Genomic DNA, 17,417 nt, shown 5'->3' on the forward strand with positions numbered 1-17,417 from the left:
AAATTGTGACTCAAATCCAAATCGCGTGACTGGATTCCACACCCCTGCTAACCAACATACAGAATCTCCTATAATGGCCTCCACCTAGATGCCATGCTTCCAGAATTTACTACAAATGAAAACAAAAAGCATAAATAACATTTTTTTGTTTTCCTTCTATAGTAGCACACAATTACAGTCAAGTTTTATTCTTTTGACCAGGGATCAGCAACCCGTGGCTCCGAAGCCTTGTTGTGGCTCCTTTTGCATCTGCTCAAATGTGTTTAACACCTGAGGAGGGAAAATGCAAATTTTTTAAAAGAGTTGAAAATATTTGCCTTTTTGTAAGACTGAATGCATCCTGGCAGAGTTTTGACTGGTGATTAGATGAGCGCGAGGAAGGGAGGGGGAGTCGGTTTGCCTGCCTGCGTTCATTTAGACATGACAGAGAAGTCTTTCCCCACGTAGTAAGTTAACCATGAATATATTTCCCCCTGAATAGTTTTGAATTCTACACGTTAAGACATTTTCAAAACAAGCACTCAGCCTTGTGTTTTATGTTATGAGGCTCCAGACTACTTTTCTTTTGTGAGCGAGGGGGTAAAATAGCTCTTTTGATAGTAAAGGTTGCCGACACCTACTTTAGACAAACCAACCATAAGGTTGCAAACGAAATAAATTAATAAAACACACAGCAAATAAAGTACACTCGAGCATGGTCAAGTGTGCAGCAAGAGCAAAGCTTACAGCTAACCTAACTACAAAAAATTCAGTGGAAATTTTGAATGGGCCTGCCGAACTTTGCCCCAGCGTTGTATCCTTGAAGGTAGCTCTCATCTTATATGTACGGTGTGGCCTGAAGTGGGTTCCGAATCAAGTGGAAACTTTAGTCAGCAAATATGTCGCCATGGCAACAGAATGTTACCAAATCTAAGTAGGGCTGTTATCGCCACCAAGACCTATCCAGTGATGTGACGGGTGGGGGTTCTTAACATGGTGTGGCCTGAAAGGTGGCCGTTTTCAACTTTGTTCGTCAATTCGCCACAGTTAGACAAAATGATACATTACTTATCCAGTGATATCAGTCACTGAAATAATGATTAGACCACCCTTTTTTCTTCAGTGTATTTTAGTGCCTGGTACATTTGTTTGGAGAAATATAATGATTTCTTGACAACATCCAAAATCACTTAAGTTCTTACATGAATAGCTATAGCATTGTACTGCCAAAAAATGAACTCTTATTTTTGTTGTCATTTTTATATTTGTCCAAACAAATATACCTTTAGTTGTATCAGGCATTAAAATGAACAAGAAACTGAAGAAACAAGGGTGGAAACAAGGGTGGTCTCATAATTTTTTCCATTGCATGGTTTGTTGTGCTTTAGTTGAGGTAGAATAAGATAAAAATATATGCCTAATAAGTATGAGGAATACAGTAATCCCTCTTTTAGTGTGCTTAATTGGTGATAAACAGAGGTGTGGACTCAAGTTATGCGAATTTGATGACTTTGGACTCGAATTGACAAGATCATCAAAGACTTGCAACAAGGGATGCTCCGATGGATTGGCCACCGATTTGAGTATCGGACGATTTCCATAAAAAAACAACACGTTATCGGCAGCCGATAAATGCCAATCACAAAAAACGATCGCTGTGCAGCGGTAACATGACGACTCATGTCATGGCAATACAAACATGACATGAATGTGCATGTGTGCTGTGTCGCATAGGGTTCCCAACACCCGTATTGAGCCGACAAGGAATGCACTTTGTCCCGTATTTCCGCGAGAATCAACACTAGTCTGTGAAACCTCAATGGTTTCAGTTTGACAGCTTCACACAGGCTACGCCAATCAATGTCAGCCTGTTTGATTGGCAAACCTATTGGTAGATGACTTCTCTTGCATCTTTCTTTACACTTATTTTTCTTAGCAAAAATTGCACTTAATTAAAAATCACAATCATCACCAAAAACACTAAAAAATAGACCTTGTCTCTGTTAAGAAAAATAAAACACTCCAATAAAAGTGCATTGTTACACTAACGTAGGGGGTCATATTCGAGCTGGCCACATACGGGTATCTGGTGGTGGTGGAGTAAAATGCAATGTTTCTGATCTCTTTCAACATGTCTTCTTTCACTTGGTTATACTTCAGGAATTGCTGTTTGTCACATGTACATGTACGTTCTCCCAGGCATTTCGTCTGTCTGTCAAACATTTGTAACATTTCCCGAAATGTTGGCTTTTCAACCGTACTGAAAGATTGCATTTCTTTTGCAATGTAGCAAGCGACACTGTTTATTTTGTTTATATTTACTTTGCTGACCAAACGCCTCAGTCAGCTTTGACTGTCGGGTTGAAGGCTCCGCTGCACCTGTGGTATTCCTTGTCTTCCTTGTCACTACTTTCGAACAAATGCGACATATCGGTTCGTTGGTGTTCATGTGCTCACCTTGTTCATTCTCTTGAAAACCGAAATATTCCCACACTGGGGCTGTAGCATTTGCCTAGAAACCATTGCATTTGTGCCTTCATATTAGCATATGCTGGCTCACGAGGTTAACTTGCTGCTAGCTAGCACTCACTAGTAGCCCCGCCTCCACGTACTGGGACAAAAAGGCTGAATGGCTGAGAGGAGGGTTCACTCTCAGTCAGTTTATCGAAGCAGGCCAAATTATCAACTTGTTTTTTGGGGTTTTTTTAGTGTACGATTAATAGATTTATTGATTTTCGTGACAAGCCCAAGTACAGTTAATCCATGTGATCGGTATCGGAATCGGCAGCATAAAACCCTGATTGGAGCATCCCTACTTGCAACTCAAATTGGACTTTCATATCAATGACTTGGGCCTTGACTCTGACGTTAATGACCTGAAAATACTTACAGATTTTCAGTGAGTGTTTTGAGTAAAAATGTGTCCCCATTCAAACTATTCCAGTTAACATGACTTGTGTAATTTCCAGCAAGACCAATTCTTCCCACATTAACATCCTACCAGGTTTTAAGAACAAACAACGAGGGTGTGGCTTATACTTAGGTGAGCGCCAGACTGCTGGAGTATGGCAGTGATTAATGCCTGGATGGTGGAATTTTAATTTGCATTTTCAAATTCCAAGGTCATTGTATTTTATTTGGTAAACACTTAACAGTGCTTACCAAATCGGTAAGGACTTGAAAATGTCAAGCCTATGACTTTGGACTTGACTCAACCTGTCTTGTCTTGACCTGAAACTTGACTTGGACTTGCAAGTCTTTATTTGAGACTTGGGATTAAAGGCTTCAGACTTAAGACTTATAAAACACTGACTTTTTCCCACCTCTGGTGAGAAGTGAATTTACATGAAGTAGGATTCCTTTTTTTCTGACTGAAATATTTTGTTAAGAGCGTAGAAAACCTGTTTTACGACCTTGGAATTGTTTGGATTTTTGCAGCTGTGTCGCCGCTGAAGATGGGAGTGCACTTCTTTCCTCCCAATTCCACTCTGCATTTTAGTGGAGAAAGAAACCCAAATGTAATGCAAATGGCCATGATTTACTCAGTTGTGTCCTTCAAAGATGTCTTTGCAATGCTGCAAAATCTTAAAGGCAGGACAGAATTGAAAAAGAGGCAAAGAAAAAAAAACATACAGTATCTCCATCAAGCCATCTTCCCTGCAGATCTTTCCACCAGATGAGACTCATATGTTCAGTATGAATCAATAGCAAAGCTATTAGAAGATTAATCTTGGTGTTGTTGGCTAAAATTGTTATTTTTTTGTTTAGTATTTTTTTTACCCACAGTGGCTGCTGGGGCATTTTTCAAATGGACGATTTAAAAAGTGAAATGACCTGAATTCTCAGAACAGCAGTCAGAACAGTGACTTCTACCTATTCATTTTTGACTGCTTATCTCATTTACAGTAGCTATGCAAAAGGCAGAAAACGCTGCTCCTAATGAAGACACAGGGCAGTCTTCGACCCAAATTAAGGCCCTTACTGGTGCCGACTTCCGATGGCATCTGCGGGAAAAGGGTTTAAAAAACAAAAAACAAATTCAACGCCACAAAACTGCCCATTTAGACTTTTCCAGGGAGCATCAAACACGGGACATTGAAAGGTGGAAAAAAGTTTTATTCTCTGATGAGAAAAAATTTACATTCACGGCCCATTTACAACACTGGCATGACAAGGAGATCCCACTTGAGATGTTTTCTACAGTGGAGGGGGTCCATCATGATCTGGGGTACATTTTCATTCAGTGGAACACTGGAACTTAATGGTGCAGGGTTGTCAAACGGTGGCTGCTTATGTGCAGATGTTGCAGTGGGCATCCCTCATGACTGAGGGCCCTCGTCTGTGTGGTAACAGCTGGGTTTTTCAACAGGACAACGCTGCAGTTCACAATGCTCGCTTGACCAAGGACTTCTTCAGTGAAAATAACAACACTCTTTTGGACCATCCTGCATGTTCCTCTCTTTTAAATCCCATAGAGAACATTTGGGGATGGATGGCAACAGACGTTTATAAAAATGGTCATTAGTTCCAGACAGTTGATGCCCTTCGTGAAGCCATCTTCACCACTTGGAGCAATGTTCCCACAAGCCTCCTGGAAACACTTGCATGTTGCCCAAATCAATTTTTGAACTGATTAACAAGAACGGTGGAGCTACTCATTACTGAGTCCTACCGAGAAAATTTTTTGTTCTGGTTTGGAGAGTTTTTTTGTTATTTTTTGAGAGATGGTCCTAAACTTTTGATCAGGTGATAAACAACCTATATTTTTTTTGTCTCACTCCCCCTTCTTGTTTTTACATATTGTAGCTCTAATTAAAACTATTTGAAAACAATTTTTCAACTGGTCCTTAGAGTTTGATCAGGAATGTAAACAAATAACCGCAGTTAGCGTACACCACGGTTAGCACGTTTTTTGATTAAAAGTCAAAGATTTATGCCACAATTTTTCCTTGGTTTGCGTACATTTTGCTGTTAGTAAACAATACGGCGTGTATTTTGACTGATGAGTTCAACTGTGTTCTTAATGCATTTTTAATCACAAAACGTTATTGTTATCAGCTTGTTAGCTTGCTAACATGGAAACAGGAACCAAAAGTCAGCTCCGTCAACCATCTATGATGTCATCACTACTTGACTTTGTACTGTATTTTCTGGCCTGCCCCACTATTTGAGAAGCACTGCACTATGGCAACATGAAAAGACAGATTATTATTGACAAAGCATTTGTTTTTGCATTTACAGCACGTAAACCAAAGAAGACTGGACAACCAAAAAACCCCAAAGAGGATCGTCCTGTTCAGGATTCACCTGAGGTTATTCAAGATATCGCCCCGAAATTGAACCTGAACTTTAACTCCCACTTCCTTAATATTCTGGAGTCCATTGAGCCTGAGGTGGTGAACGCGGGCCACGATTACGGCCAGTCAGACTCAGCGGACACTCTGCTCACCAGCCTCAACGAGCTTGGAGAGAGACAACTGGTCCATGTGGTCAAGTGGGCTAAACGACTACCAGGTAAGACTACTGTAGTTGAAGTCTTCTCAGCTGCGTTCATGAGCTAATGAGAAAATCCAAGAGACTCGTGCCAGAGCACCGGGAGCGTCATCAATGTTCCAAAAGTTTCAGGCAACAATCCAGGTGATGCAAGAACGTGAAGTGCTTTAGAAACAAGTTGGATAATTTCTAAAAAGGTATGGAAACTGATGCAAATGCTTTTTACATGATTTGAACAAGCTGTAACTAATGATTATTTTTGATATACCACAAATGCATTAGTTTTGAGTTGTTTGGATCAAGAAATGCTTTTGCTCTTTCCTTGCGATCAAACGGTACATCACCAGCACAACTAACAGTGGTCCTAACATTGATCCTTGAGGAATACAGTAGGGTATTTTATAGTGGGGAATGTTGACACAATTGTTATAATTCCAGTGAGACCAACAAGGTCACTCACTCATCCCATAAATTTAAAGAGGATATAGTGTATATTAGTGTAAATGTTATAACTGTGTTTAGGTTTTAGGAATCTCCATGTGGATGACCAAATGACTGTCATCCAACATTCATGGATGGGCGTGATGGTGTCCGCCTTGGCTTGGCGATCGTATAAGACGGTCAACAGCAGGATGCTGTACTTCGCGCCCGATCTCGTCTTCAACGAGTACGTAATTCTCGGAACTAATCTGCTGCTATATGACACCAGTTTCTTTACCTCCATCTTTTTACACTCACTGCTTTCCTGCGTGTGCAGAATCATACCAAATCCATATCCATTTGTCAAAGTAGGAATGGTTGCGAGCTTTTCATCAGCGGTTGTCTTTTTGTTATCATGAGATTACAGTGGGGAACATTAGTTCTCATCCTACAAACTCTGATGGCTCTGCTGAGTGAAACTGATTCAGATCGGGATATTACTCAACACACACAACCACAGTGAGGTGTGAGGAATATTAATGCTTCCGATAACTAAAATTGTACTCATACATACAGTCATGGAAAAAAATGTTAGACCACCCTTGTTTCTTCAGTTTATTGATCCATTTTAATGGAAGGTACATTTGTTTGGACAAATATAATTGAAAGAGTTGAATTTAAGAGCTGATATCTAGCAACTTCCATGGTTTTCTTGATAATAAGCATAATAACAAAAGAACATAAAAAGTTCTTACATGAATAGCCATAGCATTGTACTGCCAAAAAATTTTACTCTGATGAGCTATTTTTGTTGTCATTGTTATATTTGTCCAAAAGGTACCGTTAGTTGTATCAGGCATTAAAATGAACAAAAAACAAGGGTTGTGTAATATTTTTTTCCATGACTGTATCTAGAAAGTATTTTGTGATGAAATGACAGGGTTTCTTAATAATAATAATACAAAATGTATTAAATACATCTAAAAATATAATACAAAATATATAAAATAACTTTTCTATATAAATATTTATAATCAGAAATCTAAATGATCTGATCCGTAGTCTCATTAGGAGCATGCCCCCACGTTGTCAGGCATGCGTACAAGCACGTGGGGGCCACACAAACTACTGAGAATCATTTTGAGTTGCTACAATGACATTTTAGCCAAATGGACCAGTGTGCTGCATCATTTTTTCACTTTCATTTTTGGGGTGTCTTTGATTTCCCCCCTCTATAAGGTGATCATTTTCATTTCTATCAAATGATGTGGCATCATTTTGTTACTAATACATCACCCACTTATTATCAGGAAAGATATTCAACATCATTTTTCCCCCAGTTTAGATCTGATGTTTTCCAAGTGTTCCTCAAATTTTTTTGAGCAGTGTATATGTATATATGTGTATATATACAGTATATATATATATAATATATATATATATATATATACATATGTATATATGTATATACATACATATATGTGTATATATGTGTGTATACTGTATATATACTGTATATATGTGTGTATATGTATATATATATGTGTGTATATGTATATACAGTATATATGTATATATATGTGTATATATATATATATATATACATATATACATATATATATACATATATATATATATATGTATACATATACACATACAGACCCTTTCCAAAAAATTAGAATATCATGGAAAAGTTGTTTAATTTCCTTAATTCCATTCAAAAAGTTAAACTTTCATAGATTTATTTGTTTTTTGTATTTATTTGTTTATTTTCACATAATTTGGGCTTCCAGCTCATTAAACCCACGAGAACAGGAATTCAAAAAATTTGAATACTGTGAAGAAATCAGCCCAAATTTTGCAGGGCATGAATGTTTTAAACTGAGTGTCACACACTAATCATCTACTAAACTCAAATCACCTGCACAGGCTTCCCCAGGTGTCATTAAATTGCTTCAGTTTGGTTCAATTGTCTCAGTTGGGTTCAATATGGGGAAGACTGCAGACATGACAACTGGCCAGAAGACCATCATTGATACCCTCCATAGGATGGGTAAGCCACAAACGGTCATAGCTAAGGAGGCTGGTTGTTCACAGAGTGCTGTGTCCAAGCATATCAATGGAAAGTCTAGAGGAAGGGCAAAATGTGGCAGGAGAAGATGCACCAGCAAAAGAGATGACCGTGGGCTTCAGCGGATTATCAAACAGGGAAGATTCAAGAATCTGGCAGAGATCCAGAAAGAGTGGAATGAGGCGGGAGTTACAGCTTCAAAAAACACCACATTCAGACGCATCCGGGAGATGGGCTACAACTGTTGGGTTCCTCGGGTCAAGCCACTTCTGATCCTGAGCCAACGTAGGAAGCGTCTCCACTGGGGCAAGGAGAAGAAGGACTGGACTGTTGGCCAGTGGTCCAAGGTTCTCTTTTCCCATGAAAGTAAAGTGTGCCTTTCATTTGGGAATCAAGGTCCAAGGGTTTGGAGGAAGACGGGTGAGGAACAAAACCCAAGCTGCCTGAGGTCCAGTGTGAAATATCCACAGTCCGTCATGATTTGGGGTGCAATGTCCGGTGCAGGTGTTGGTAAACTCTGCTTTCTTAAATCCAAGGTCACCGCAAGTCTACCAGAATGTTTTAGAGGACTTCATGATTCTGCTGAGGATCTGTATGGAGATGCAGATTTCATCTTCCAGCAGGACCTGGCCCCTGCCCATACCGCCAGAAGCACCAAAACCTGGTTTGATGCCCATGCCATCACAGTGCTTGACTGGCCAGCCAACTCACCGGACCTAAACCCCATTGAGAATCTATGGGGTATTCTCAAGAGGAAAATGAGGGGCACCAGACCCAACAACAAAGAAGAGCTGACAGCAAGCATCAAGGAAATCTGGGCTTCTGCTTCAATGCCACGTCGCATCGAGGCAGTGATTAAGGCAAAGGGATTCCCAACCAAGTATTGAAGATTGACATCGTTTTGAAAGTACCATATTTTGATTGATTTGATGTGAGCCTAATTTCTTTTTTTTTTTTCCTGCTAAAACTGAGAAGTAAATGGTGATTTCTTCACAGTATTCAAATTTTTTGAATTCTTGTTTTCGTGGGTTTTATGAGCTGGAAGCCCAAATTATGTAAAAATAAACAAACACTTGAAATCGTTTAAATTGTGGGCCCCGAATCTATAATCTATGAAAGTTTAACTTTTTGAATGGAATTATGGAAATTAAACAACTTTTCCATGATATTCTAATTTTTTGGAAAGGGGTCTGTGTGTGTGTGTGTGTGTGTATATAATCAATATATGTGTGTATTCATACTGTGTATATATGTGTATGTATATGTATGTATATACAGTATATGTAGTTTGATTATGCAGAAGTTGTATAAAAACACACCCCTGACAAATAAATGTAGTGATAAGTGTACTGATACATTTGGCCCGTTGACTTTGTGCTGAATGATGGAAAAGGTTCATGGCTTCATCGCCATCCTCCTTTTCCATTCACAACTGATGAAATAAGATCTTGGCCTTGGTTTCACAAGATATATTAGAAGCCTAATCTTTCCACATTAATAAAACAGGACAAAAGTGAAATGAGTTCATGTCTGGGCCAACTCCGGCTCTTCCTCTCTTGTTCTGAAAAATCTGAACAGGAAAGACCCAATTTTAGATTTTCCTGACCAAGTATTGTTAGAAAGAAATTATAACTCTCATACATGACTTTAACCTCATCTTCCCTGCAGCTTGTCACAGAACAAAATGTCCAGCATGTAAAGCAATTTATTCTCCTTGTTGTGATTTGATTATTGCCGTGATCGCACCACTCACCCTGTGACCTTCTTAACGTACGCAGGCATCGGATGCACATCTCCACCATGTACGAGCACTGCATTCGCATGAAGCAGCTGTCGCAGGAGTTTGAGTCAATGCAGATAACGCAGGAGGAGTTCCTCTGCATGAAGGCCCTGCTCCTCTTCAGCATTCGTAAGTTTTGACATGAATCCATGGCGGGTTGCAAAAGCTCTGCACGAAAATTAACGCAGATGTATTATGACAATTTAAAGGGAGTTTTAAAAGATAAACCAGCATAACCTTGGTAAAAAAATCCACATTTAATAGAAATTTTGTTGAATTTCTTTCCTGCACTAGGTGTGCTGTACTCCGAACCCATGACTGTATATTGCTGGACAGCCATTCAACCAAAAAAGAAAACGTGGAAAATAAGGCTTACTTGCTTTAGTGAAGCTTTCTTTGACGTGCATTTGTGCCTGTGGTAACTGTAACAAAAAAGTTACTGTCTATAAATCCAAAACACAGTCATTCCTTGCCACTTCGTGCTTTGAATTTTGCGGCTTCACTCTACCACGGGTTTTTCAAAAATATACAAATTGATAAATCATGCTGTTGTGTGGTTGAATATAGCATATTAATTAGTCAAAAATAAGTATATTTAAGCAAATTGTATTTTTTTTGCCTAAATGAAACATTTTCAAGTATAAAAATGGCTAAATGGACTAAAATACAAGGCATTCAGAAGATGCATTCAAAGACGTTGTGATGATATGTAGTGTTCTACACTGGTCACTACTCAGTCAGGTTGCTGAAATGTTAGGTGAGACACAAAAGCACCAGACTTAACAGGCTTTCATTGCAGGTTGTGATGATCTCACAACAGGCACAATAATCCCTAAACGGGCTACGGTTGCAGACATAACCCGTGCCAAGCTAAAACTCAACTCAGAACCCCCGCGTCACTTGCTGTCCAACACCGGAACACATTTACAGCAACACACACACAAGTACGAGTCTTATTTATACTTATTTATGTCTTAAATTGCTTATTTTCTGTCATTATGTCTACTATATTGGGTAATATGTAATGTTGACTATAGGCATGTTATTTGCTTTAATAATGTTAAAACCCTTATTTAGAAGGTTGTAAACAGGTTTTTAGGCTCTTAACTACGAAAATATTCAATTTATGAACTAGGAACTTGCTCACACATGTCAGCATTGGGACAGTCCCTTGTTGTGTACACTACTTTTTGGGGTGGTTATTGTCTCATCAAACGTTTATACATACAAAACATATCGCAACGTTTTTTGATGTGTCTTCTGAATGACTCACATTTGTATTTTAGTTTATTTCAATACTTAATTTGGGCCAAAAATATTTAAAATGAGCATAAATATGCTATATCAGGCCACAGTCAACAATAAAACAGCAATGATTTATCAATTATTTTTAAAAACCGTGATAGAGTGAAGCCTGCATGCAATGACTATTAATGTTCTGTTTACAAATAAATGTCAGAAAAGTCATTTAAAGCTTGCAAATCTGCTTATGCAAGTATTGGGGCCATGAAAAGACAAGACAAAATACTAATAGTAAAGTTTTTACTTAATGGCTTGTCTAAATTAAAAAACCTTAGGTCATGTTGACAATAGGGATGCTCCGATCTGGGATTTATGCTGCAGATTCCAATACCAACCATCCATGAGTGAAATCGGCCGATACCAATACCAATCAAATAGATTGAGTGTACATTTTTAAATTTACTATTGGCTATATGTTATGAAAAAGGGAACCATAAAATCACTTAATTTAGACAAAAGCATATGACTTACTATTTGACTTGTAACACTGGTGAAACTTAGAGGATGACACTCATTCTTTAAGGAGACTTGGGATGCGAGAACACAAAGCTTGATGGCTCTCCAGCAGGACCCCAGTCGGCAAACCCGGTGTCCTCCATCGCCAACGAAAGCAGGCCATCCAGTCCGACAAATCAAACTACTTTTCGTCCTAGGTGGCTTTTGTGATCACCGTTGAAAAGCATTTATCGGCGTATGCCGATTACATGCTTTTTCATGGAAATCGGACCATTTTGATCGGTGGCTGATCGATCGGAGCACCCCTAGCCTTGTCTAGTTCATAAAATGGGACATTTTATACTTTACAACCAATATCAACTGTATTATATAATTAATGAAAATTATTGTAAAACAAGCGGTTTATGTTGATGCACAACTGTCTTAAGTGTAAAACACATCCCTAAACATTCATGTTTCTATGTAATTTTTGACATAAATGTCTTAATTCTCCAATATATATCTTAACACACCTTTGTACTTACATCATTTAGTTAAATAAGCCTGCATGTCCAGTCAGCCCATATAGCAAGCAAGGAAAATAGATTTTTTTTCCCCAAAATTTCCCTGCAAAACTTCCCATGGAAAGTTTACAGAAACTCTCCACCCCTTTACCCGCTCGCAAGGGGAACGAATGACAAAAACATCCCAAAACTAACAACCTGTATGCTTCAGTTCCCGTGGAGGGTCTGAAGAGCCAGAAGTGCTTTGACGAGCTGCGCATCACCTACATCAACGAACTCAGCCGTGTGGTGAATTATCGTATTACAGCCAATTGTTCTCAGAGGTTCTACCAACTCACCCGACTGCTGGACTCCCTCCAGATGGTGAGATGAGCTGCTGCAGTGCATCCACTGCTAATTTCATATTTACAATTGAAATGCTAAGAGGTGTGGACTGGCCACAATTTTGATGACTTTGTATTTGACTTGACAATATCGTCAAAGACTTGAAACTCGACTTGGAGTTTTAACATCAGTGACTCCAGACTTAACTCGGGCGTTATGTCATTTCCAGCAGGATGCCAATTTTCTCACAGAATCTGCCTCATTGAATGCATCTATTGATGTCCAATCAGGTTTAAGAGCAAACAACGAGGGTGTGGCATTCTGTAATTACGAGGTCATGGTATTTTGTTTAGGAAACACTTAACAGTGCTTTCAGGACTGTAACGACTCGAAAATTTCAAACGTATGACTTTATACTTTGTTTGGACTTGCACTTCTTTACTTGAGACTTAACTTGAGACTTGGGGATTAAAGACTAGAGATTTACTTGAGACCTGCAGAAAACAGAGACCTTGTCCCACCTCTTCCAAATGCCAAACTCGGGAAATAATTCCACACCTTGGACATACTGCTGTGTGGAGGATGTCATCACTCACGCACAGATATCATTCTCTGCAGAAAAAACGATACCGGTATGAGCAGATACCCCATGATACATGATACATTTTTATGTCAGTTTCCTCTCATGCTAATCATCATTTAGAACTTTAGAGGTCATGCTCCTATGATATGATGTTGAAATGAGAACATTTTCTCTTTTGTTCCAGACCATAAAGAAGCTGCATCAGTTCACGTTCGACTTGTTTGTCCAAGCTCAGTCGTTCCACAGCAAGGTGAGCTTCCCAGAGATGATTGGAGAGATCGTCTCAGTGCACGTACCAAAGATGCTGGCAGGTTTGGCCAAACCCATCATGTTTCACGAGTAAAACGACTCCTTTCTTTTTTTTTGTTGTTTTTTGTTCCATCAACAATTCTTTGTACGGTTTTCCCACATTGTTTAGTTCCCAGCCTCAATTGTGATATCTCCTTTTTTGAGTTTTAATAATAATTGACATAATTGACTTTTTTTTTCACAACTGCCCAAGTTCGTCCTTTTTTCTTTGTCTTCTCACCCTGAGCTGAAATTCTTCTGTGAAAGCACACACACACACACACACACACACACACAATCTGTAAATCATCATCGCACCTACCTGCAGTTGGAAAACATGTTTTCACGCTCACCAGACACTTTATCAAGTACACCCGTTCAATTTAAAGAGCGGAATAAAATATCTCAGTAAGCTACAGTGGAATTCTACCCCACTCAAACTGCAGCCACAAAAATACATGTAATGTTAATTAATAAGAGCATTATTAGAATACTGATACAGCTCTTATATTGGTCCTACATGTACCTAAAGAAGTGTCTGGTAAGGGTACACCCAGCATTTGGTGTCTTTGCAAATGCAAATGAGATGCTTTTTCCCCCACAAAGAAAAGTGCTTGTATTGCTTGCCAAACCAAGTCGTCACCTGTCAAGTGATGTTAGATGTGCCTTGTCACGAACGTCAGGATTCTTTTTTTTAGAAGCTTACGTCACTGAGCAGTGAAAGGTGCGCTCATTTGATGCCTTAATGTAAAGATTTAGTTCAGATTTTTTAAATTGATCTTGAAACCCCCAACTCTAATTCCACGAACCCTAACAGGACACGGCAAAGGACAGAGACGAATACCTTTTCCAAGTCTATATGGACTGGATAGGAAAATCGCCAGGCACCCTCCGGTAGCCTTGCAAGGGTGGAAAACTGGTCCAGTGTTCGACGTACTAGTCGTACTCTTCTCTCCAGCACTCTGGAATAGACTTTCCCAGGAGGCTGAGGAGTGTGATCCCCCCGTAGTTACAATGCTTTTTTCATGAGGCCCAGCATTGTGGGCAGCGCCCTTGGATGGTATCATGACTCACACTTGTCAGCATCATTTAGTTGTACCAAGTAGTTTAGCTTGTGTGTTCACACTTTGTCACTTTTGTACGTCTGATAATGAAAATGCTGTTTAAGATGATGCAGGTGCTTTTGAATTTTAATTAACCAATTTATTAGGTACACCTGCACAAATGAATGTAACACAAGAAATTAAGCACAGAGATGTTGCATTCATCAAGATAACAATGCTGCAAACTACAACCACAATAATAAACATTGTTTTGATACCTACAGTACTTAATATAGCATTATTATCTTTGTAAAGGCAGCTCTTGCACCGGAATTCATTCTGCATTAAATATCAAGTTCCCATCCAATTTGAATGGATGTAAAAACACAAGAATACATTGTACTCACCACCTTCTGGGGGCTGTGCTGTAAGGAAGACACCAACTTCTTTGAGAGAACATGATCGTCGTTGCCAGATCTCATATTAGACGAGGGTAGAAACGTTCCAGCAGGACAACAAATAGAAAAAAATGATGGCCAACTCTGATGTGGAAGCATGTCAGAAGACAGCATGATGGATGACAAAACGCCTGAGCTGGTGGTGCCAAGGAAGAATCTGTGCTATGTAGTCCACATAACAAATCAGCAAGTCAGAATTTAGCCAACAGTGGAACCTCCAAATTTGACAAGCCTAGAAGTTGTACAATTTGTAATACAACTGAACTGGTCTGGAAAAAGAAACAGAAAAACTTGTGATGTCATGCAAGACTTAAGCCCCGTGAGCAGGGAAATGATTTACCTTCACAATAGTGTATTTTGCATTTTCTATAGGATTTGTTTAATGCCACCACAGAAGCCACCACCAGTGATGGCAAAGAGGAAAATGTGATAACCATAGAACAGGAATTGGACATGGGAAAGGTGTGTCTGGGCTGCTCAGTACAATATGGCTAACTCAACCGCTGTTCAACAATGACAGTCAGAATGGAACATACTTAAACATGAAATGAGCAGAGTGGACTGTGAACATGCTATAGTAATTCCGACAGTCAAATCTCGGTTTTCGTTCACCCCAATTGTTGTTGAACTTTTTCACCAAAATTTCGCCTCAGTTTTTCGTACACCGTCTAAATTTTTGGTACAGTAACAAACTAGTCCTTTTGACCTGCATTGTATCATTATGTGAAATTGAGTGCCCAAACAAAGCCCCCTACGCGTTGCTGACTCATCGTCTGTGCAATTTATTGATTGATTGTGGCTTCTAAACAACCCACCATGGGGCCAAAGAAAGTAACAAGTGCCAGCAATTTGATAAAGACGGTGAGAAACAATAAGTTCCATTTCACCTGGATGTACGGTAAGTCTGCATCAACGATAAGTTCCATCAGATGGCCATTTATAATTATCTTGCATTTTCTACATGTAAACCCATAATTGTCTATAAAATGTATTTTTTGTTCATATTTCAGTGTGTCTGGAACTATCCTGTGGGAAAAAAATAACCTTGTTTATCGTAGGTTTCGTTTTTCATCAAACATTTTGGAAGGGATTAATAACGAAAACTGAGCAACCACCGCATATCATTTGGTCCCGCGCTCTTCATGGAAATACAGAAGCTGCAGACTGTCACACATGCATGACAGTTGCACAGCTAATGAAGGTTTTATGATGCTGACAGTTTTGACCCTGGGGCAGATTATTTGAATTGCAATTGATTCTTGTGAAAAAAAATTGTAGACAAGTGTCACTGAAGGATTGTGTTCAACTTTGGAGGTTCCATTGTGTTCATTCAGTATCTAGCTGACTTTTTTTACACTGCACATTTACTTAGAGACTTATGACAAAAACAGATCCACCTCTGCCTTCTGGCTAATTTGCTAACGCTAACTGTGTGCATTCAATGTAAAAACTGACATACAAAACCTGTGCCAATTACCATGAACGTGCATTTCACAGCTTATTTACCTTCCATACACACACACACACACACACACACACACATACTCCTAATTAACTTGGTGTGCTCATATGACAATATGATTTTTTTTTTTACAACTTTACATTTCCTTTGAAAGTTTGCCGGCTCCACGTGTTGTGTGGTCCCTGCTTTTAGCTTTATTAAAGTGCACAGTTAGCAGCTATTTCATGATGTCTAGTGCAGTGGTTTTCAACTGGTTTGGCTGCGGGACCCCCCATCATCCCTCAATGACAAGCGGCGACCCAATTGATTTTTACAACTCAAACTTGTTAAGTATACAAGATATTTGATATTGAAAGAGACTGTTTGCAACAGACAAGAACATGAAGCGCATTCACGGACTTGGGGTCATTACTGTAGAGAGCCACCAGTTGGGAAGTGGTCTAGTGCATTGTTTTTTGTGCTTCAGTCCACCTGCACAGATGAATGTTTCCAATGTGTTTTGATACAATATGCGAAAAAGCAACAAGCTTTGACATTGGTTGTACATACTGGTTCCTGATGACTATGCTGTGATGTTGACCTAGCCAGCGTCATTTTTAATTACCTATTTTTGTGTAACACTTGATTGTTTAGCTGTTAATAATGCATTTCACAGGGCAAATGAAACATGTTTACATGTATGGTGTGCACAGAACACACCGTAAGTGTGGCCCACCACGTTTGTATATCTGGTATGTACTGCATATGAAACTGTAGTTGGTTTTGCTGTTCTTTTAATGGTCAGTTGTTTGGTTTATGGCATTTCTGAACTGTGTTTTTTAACTGTTGTTTTTCAAAAGCGTAAAAAGACAATTAAAACCGTCCTGACAGAATATTTCTTATGCAGGTTTCATTTACAGAGTTGAGGTTTAATTTTACTTCTAAAACTCTGTTATGTAGCTTTCCAAAGTAATTTCCAGTAGTGCAAACGAAGTGAGCAACAGGGCAGAGAGAACTCGTCTGGCACTGGAGGCAGGAATGCGGTGGGAGGAGCGAATGGGAAAATAAATACAATGTCTTGAGTACAAACATTCTTATAAACAATACGTGGTTAAAACAGAAGGAACACATTTTACAGGAGATTCCTGAGCTGGAGCCTATCCCAACTGACTTTGGGTGACAGGTGGTAATAACCCATGTGGAGAACATGCATCAACATGTTCTTGGGAGGAGACACCAAGACCAACAACACACTTCCAGCCTTCGCAATAAATGA

General features: G+C 39.2%; 1 protein-coding gene across 4 annotated transcripts in view; it reads left to right on the forward strand.

Moving 5' to 3' along the window:
• LOC129168654 (androgen receptor-like) overlaps positions 1-17,271 on the forward strand; it is a 32,836-nt gene extending 15,565 nt beyond the window's left edge. For 3 of the 4 annotated variants that reach the window (XM_054754147.1, XM_054754146.1, XM_054754149.1), the window contains exons 4-8: positions 5,221-5,493; positions 5,995-6,139; positions 9,742-9,872; positions 12,216-12,367; positions 13,096-17,271. In XM_054754147.1, the coding sequence (XP_054610122.1) occupies positions 5,221-5,493; positions 5,995-6,139; positions 9,742-9,872; positions 12,216-12,367; positions 13,096-13,254 (860 nt within the window). In that variant the 3' untranslated portion in view covers positions 13,255-17,271. The remainder of the gene's footprint in view (positions 1-5,220; positions 5,494-5,994; positions 6,140-9,741; positions 9,873-12,215; positions 12,368-13,095) is intronic. The other variant, XM_054754148.1, reaches the window with a different exon arrangement.
• The last annotated feature ends 146 nt before the right edge of the window (positions 17,272-17,417 follow it).

The sequence above is a fragment of the Dunckerocampus dactyliophorus genome, chromosome 16, assembly GCF_027744805.1.
Source record: "Dunckerocampus dactyliophorus isolate RoL2022-P2 chromosome 16, RoL_Ddac_1.1, whole genome shotgun sequence".
In the NCBI taxonomy this organism is placed as follows: Eukaryota; Metazoa; Chordata; class Actinopteri; order Syngnathiformes; family Syngnathidae; genus Dunckerocampus; species Dunckerocampus dactyliophorus.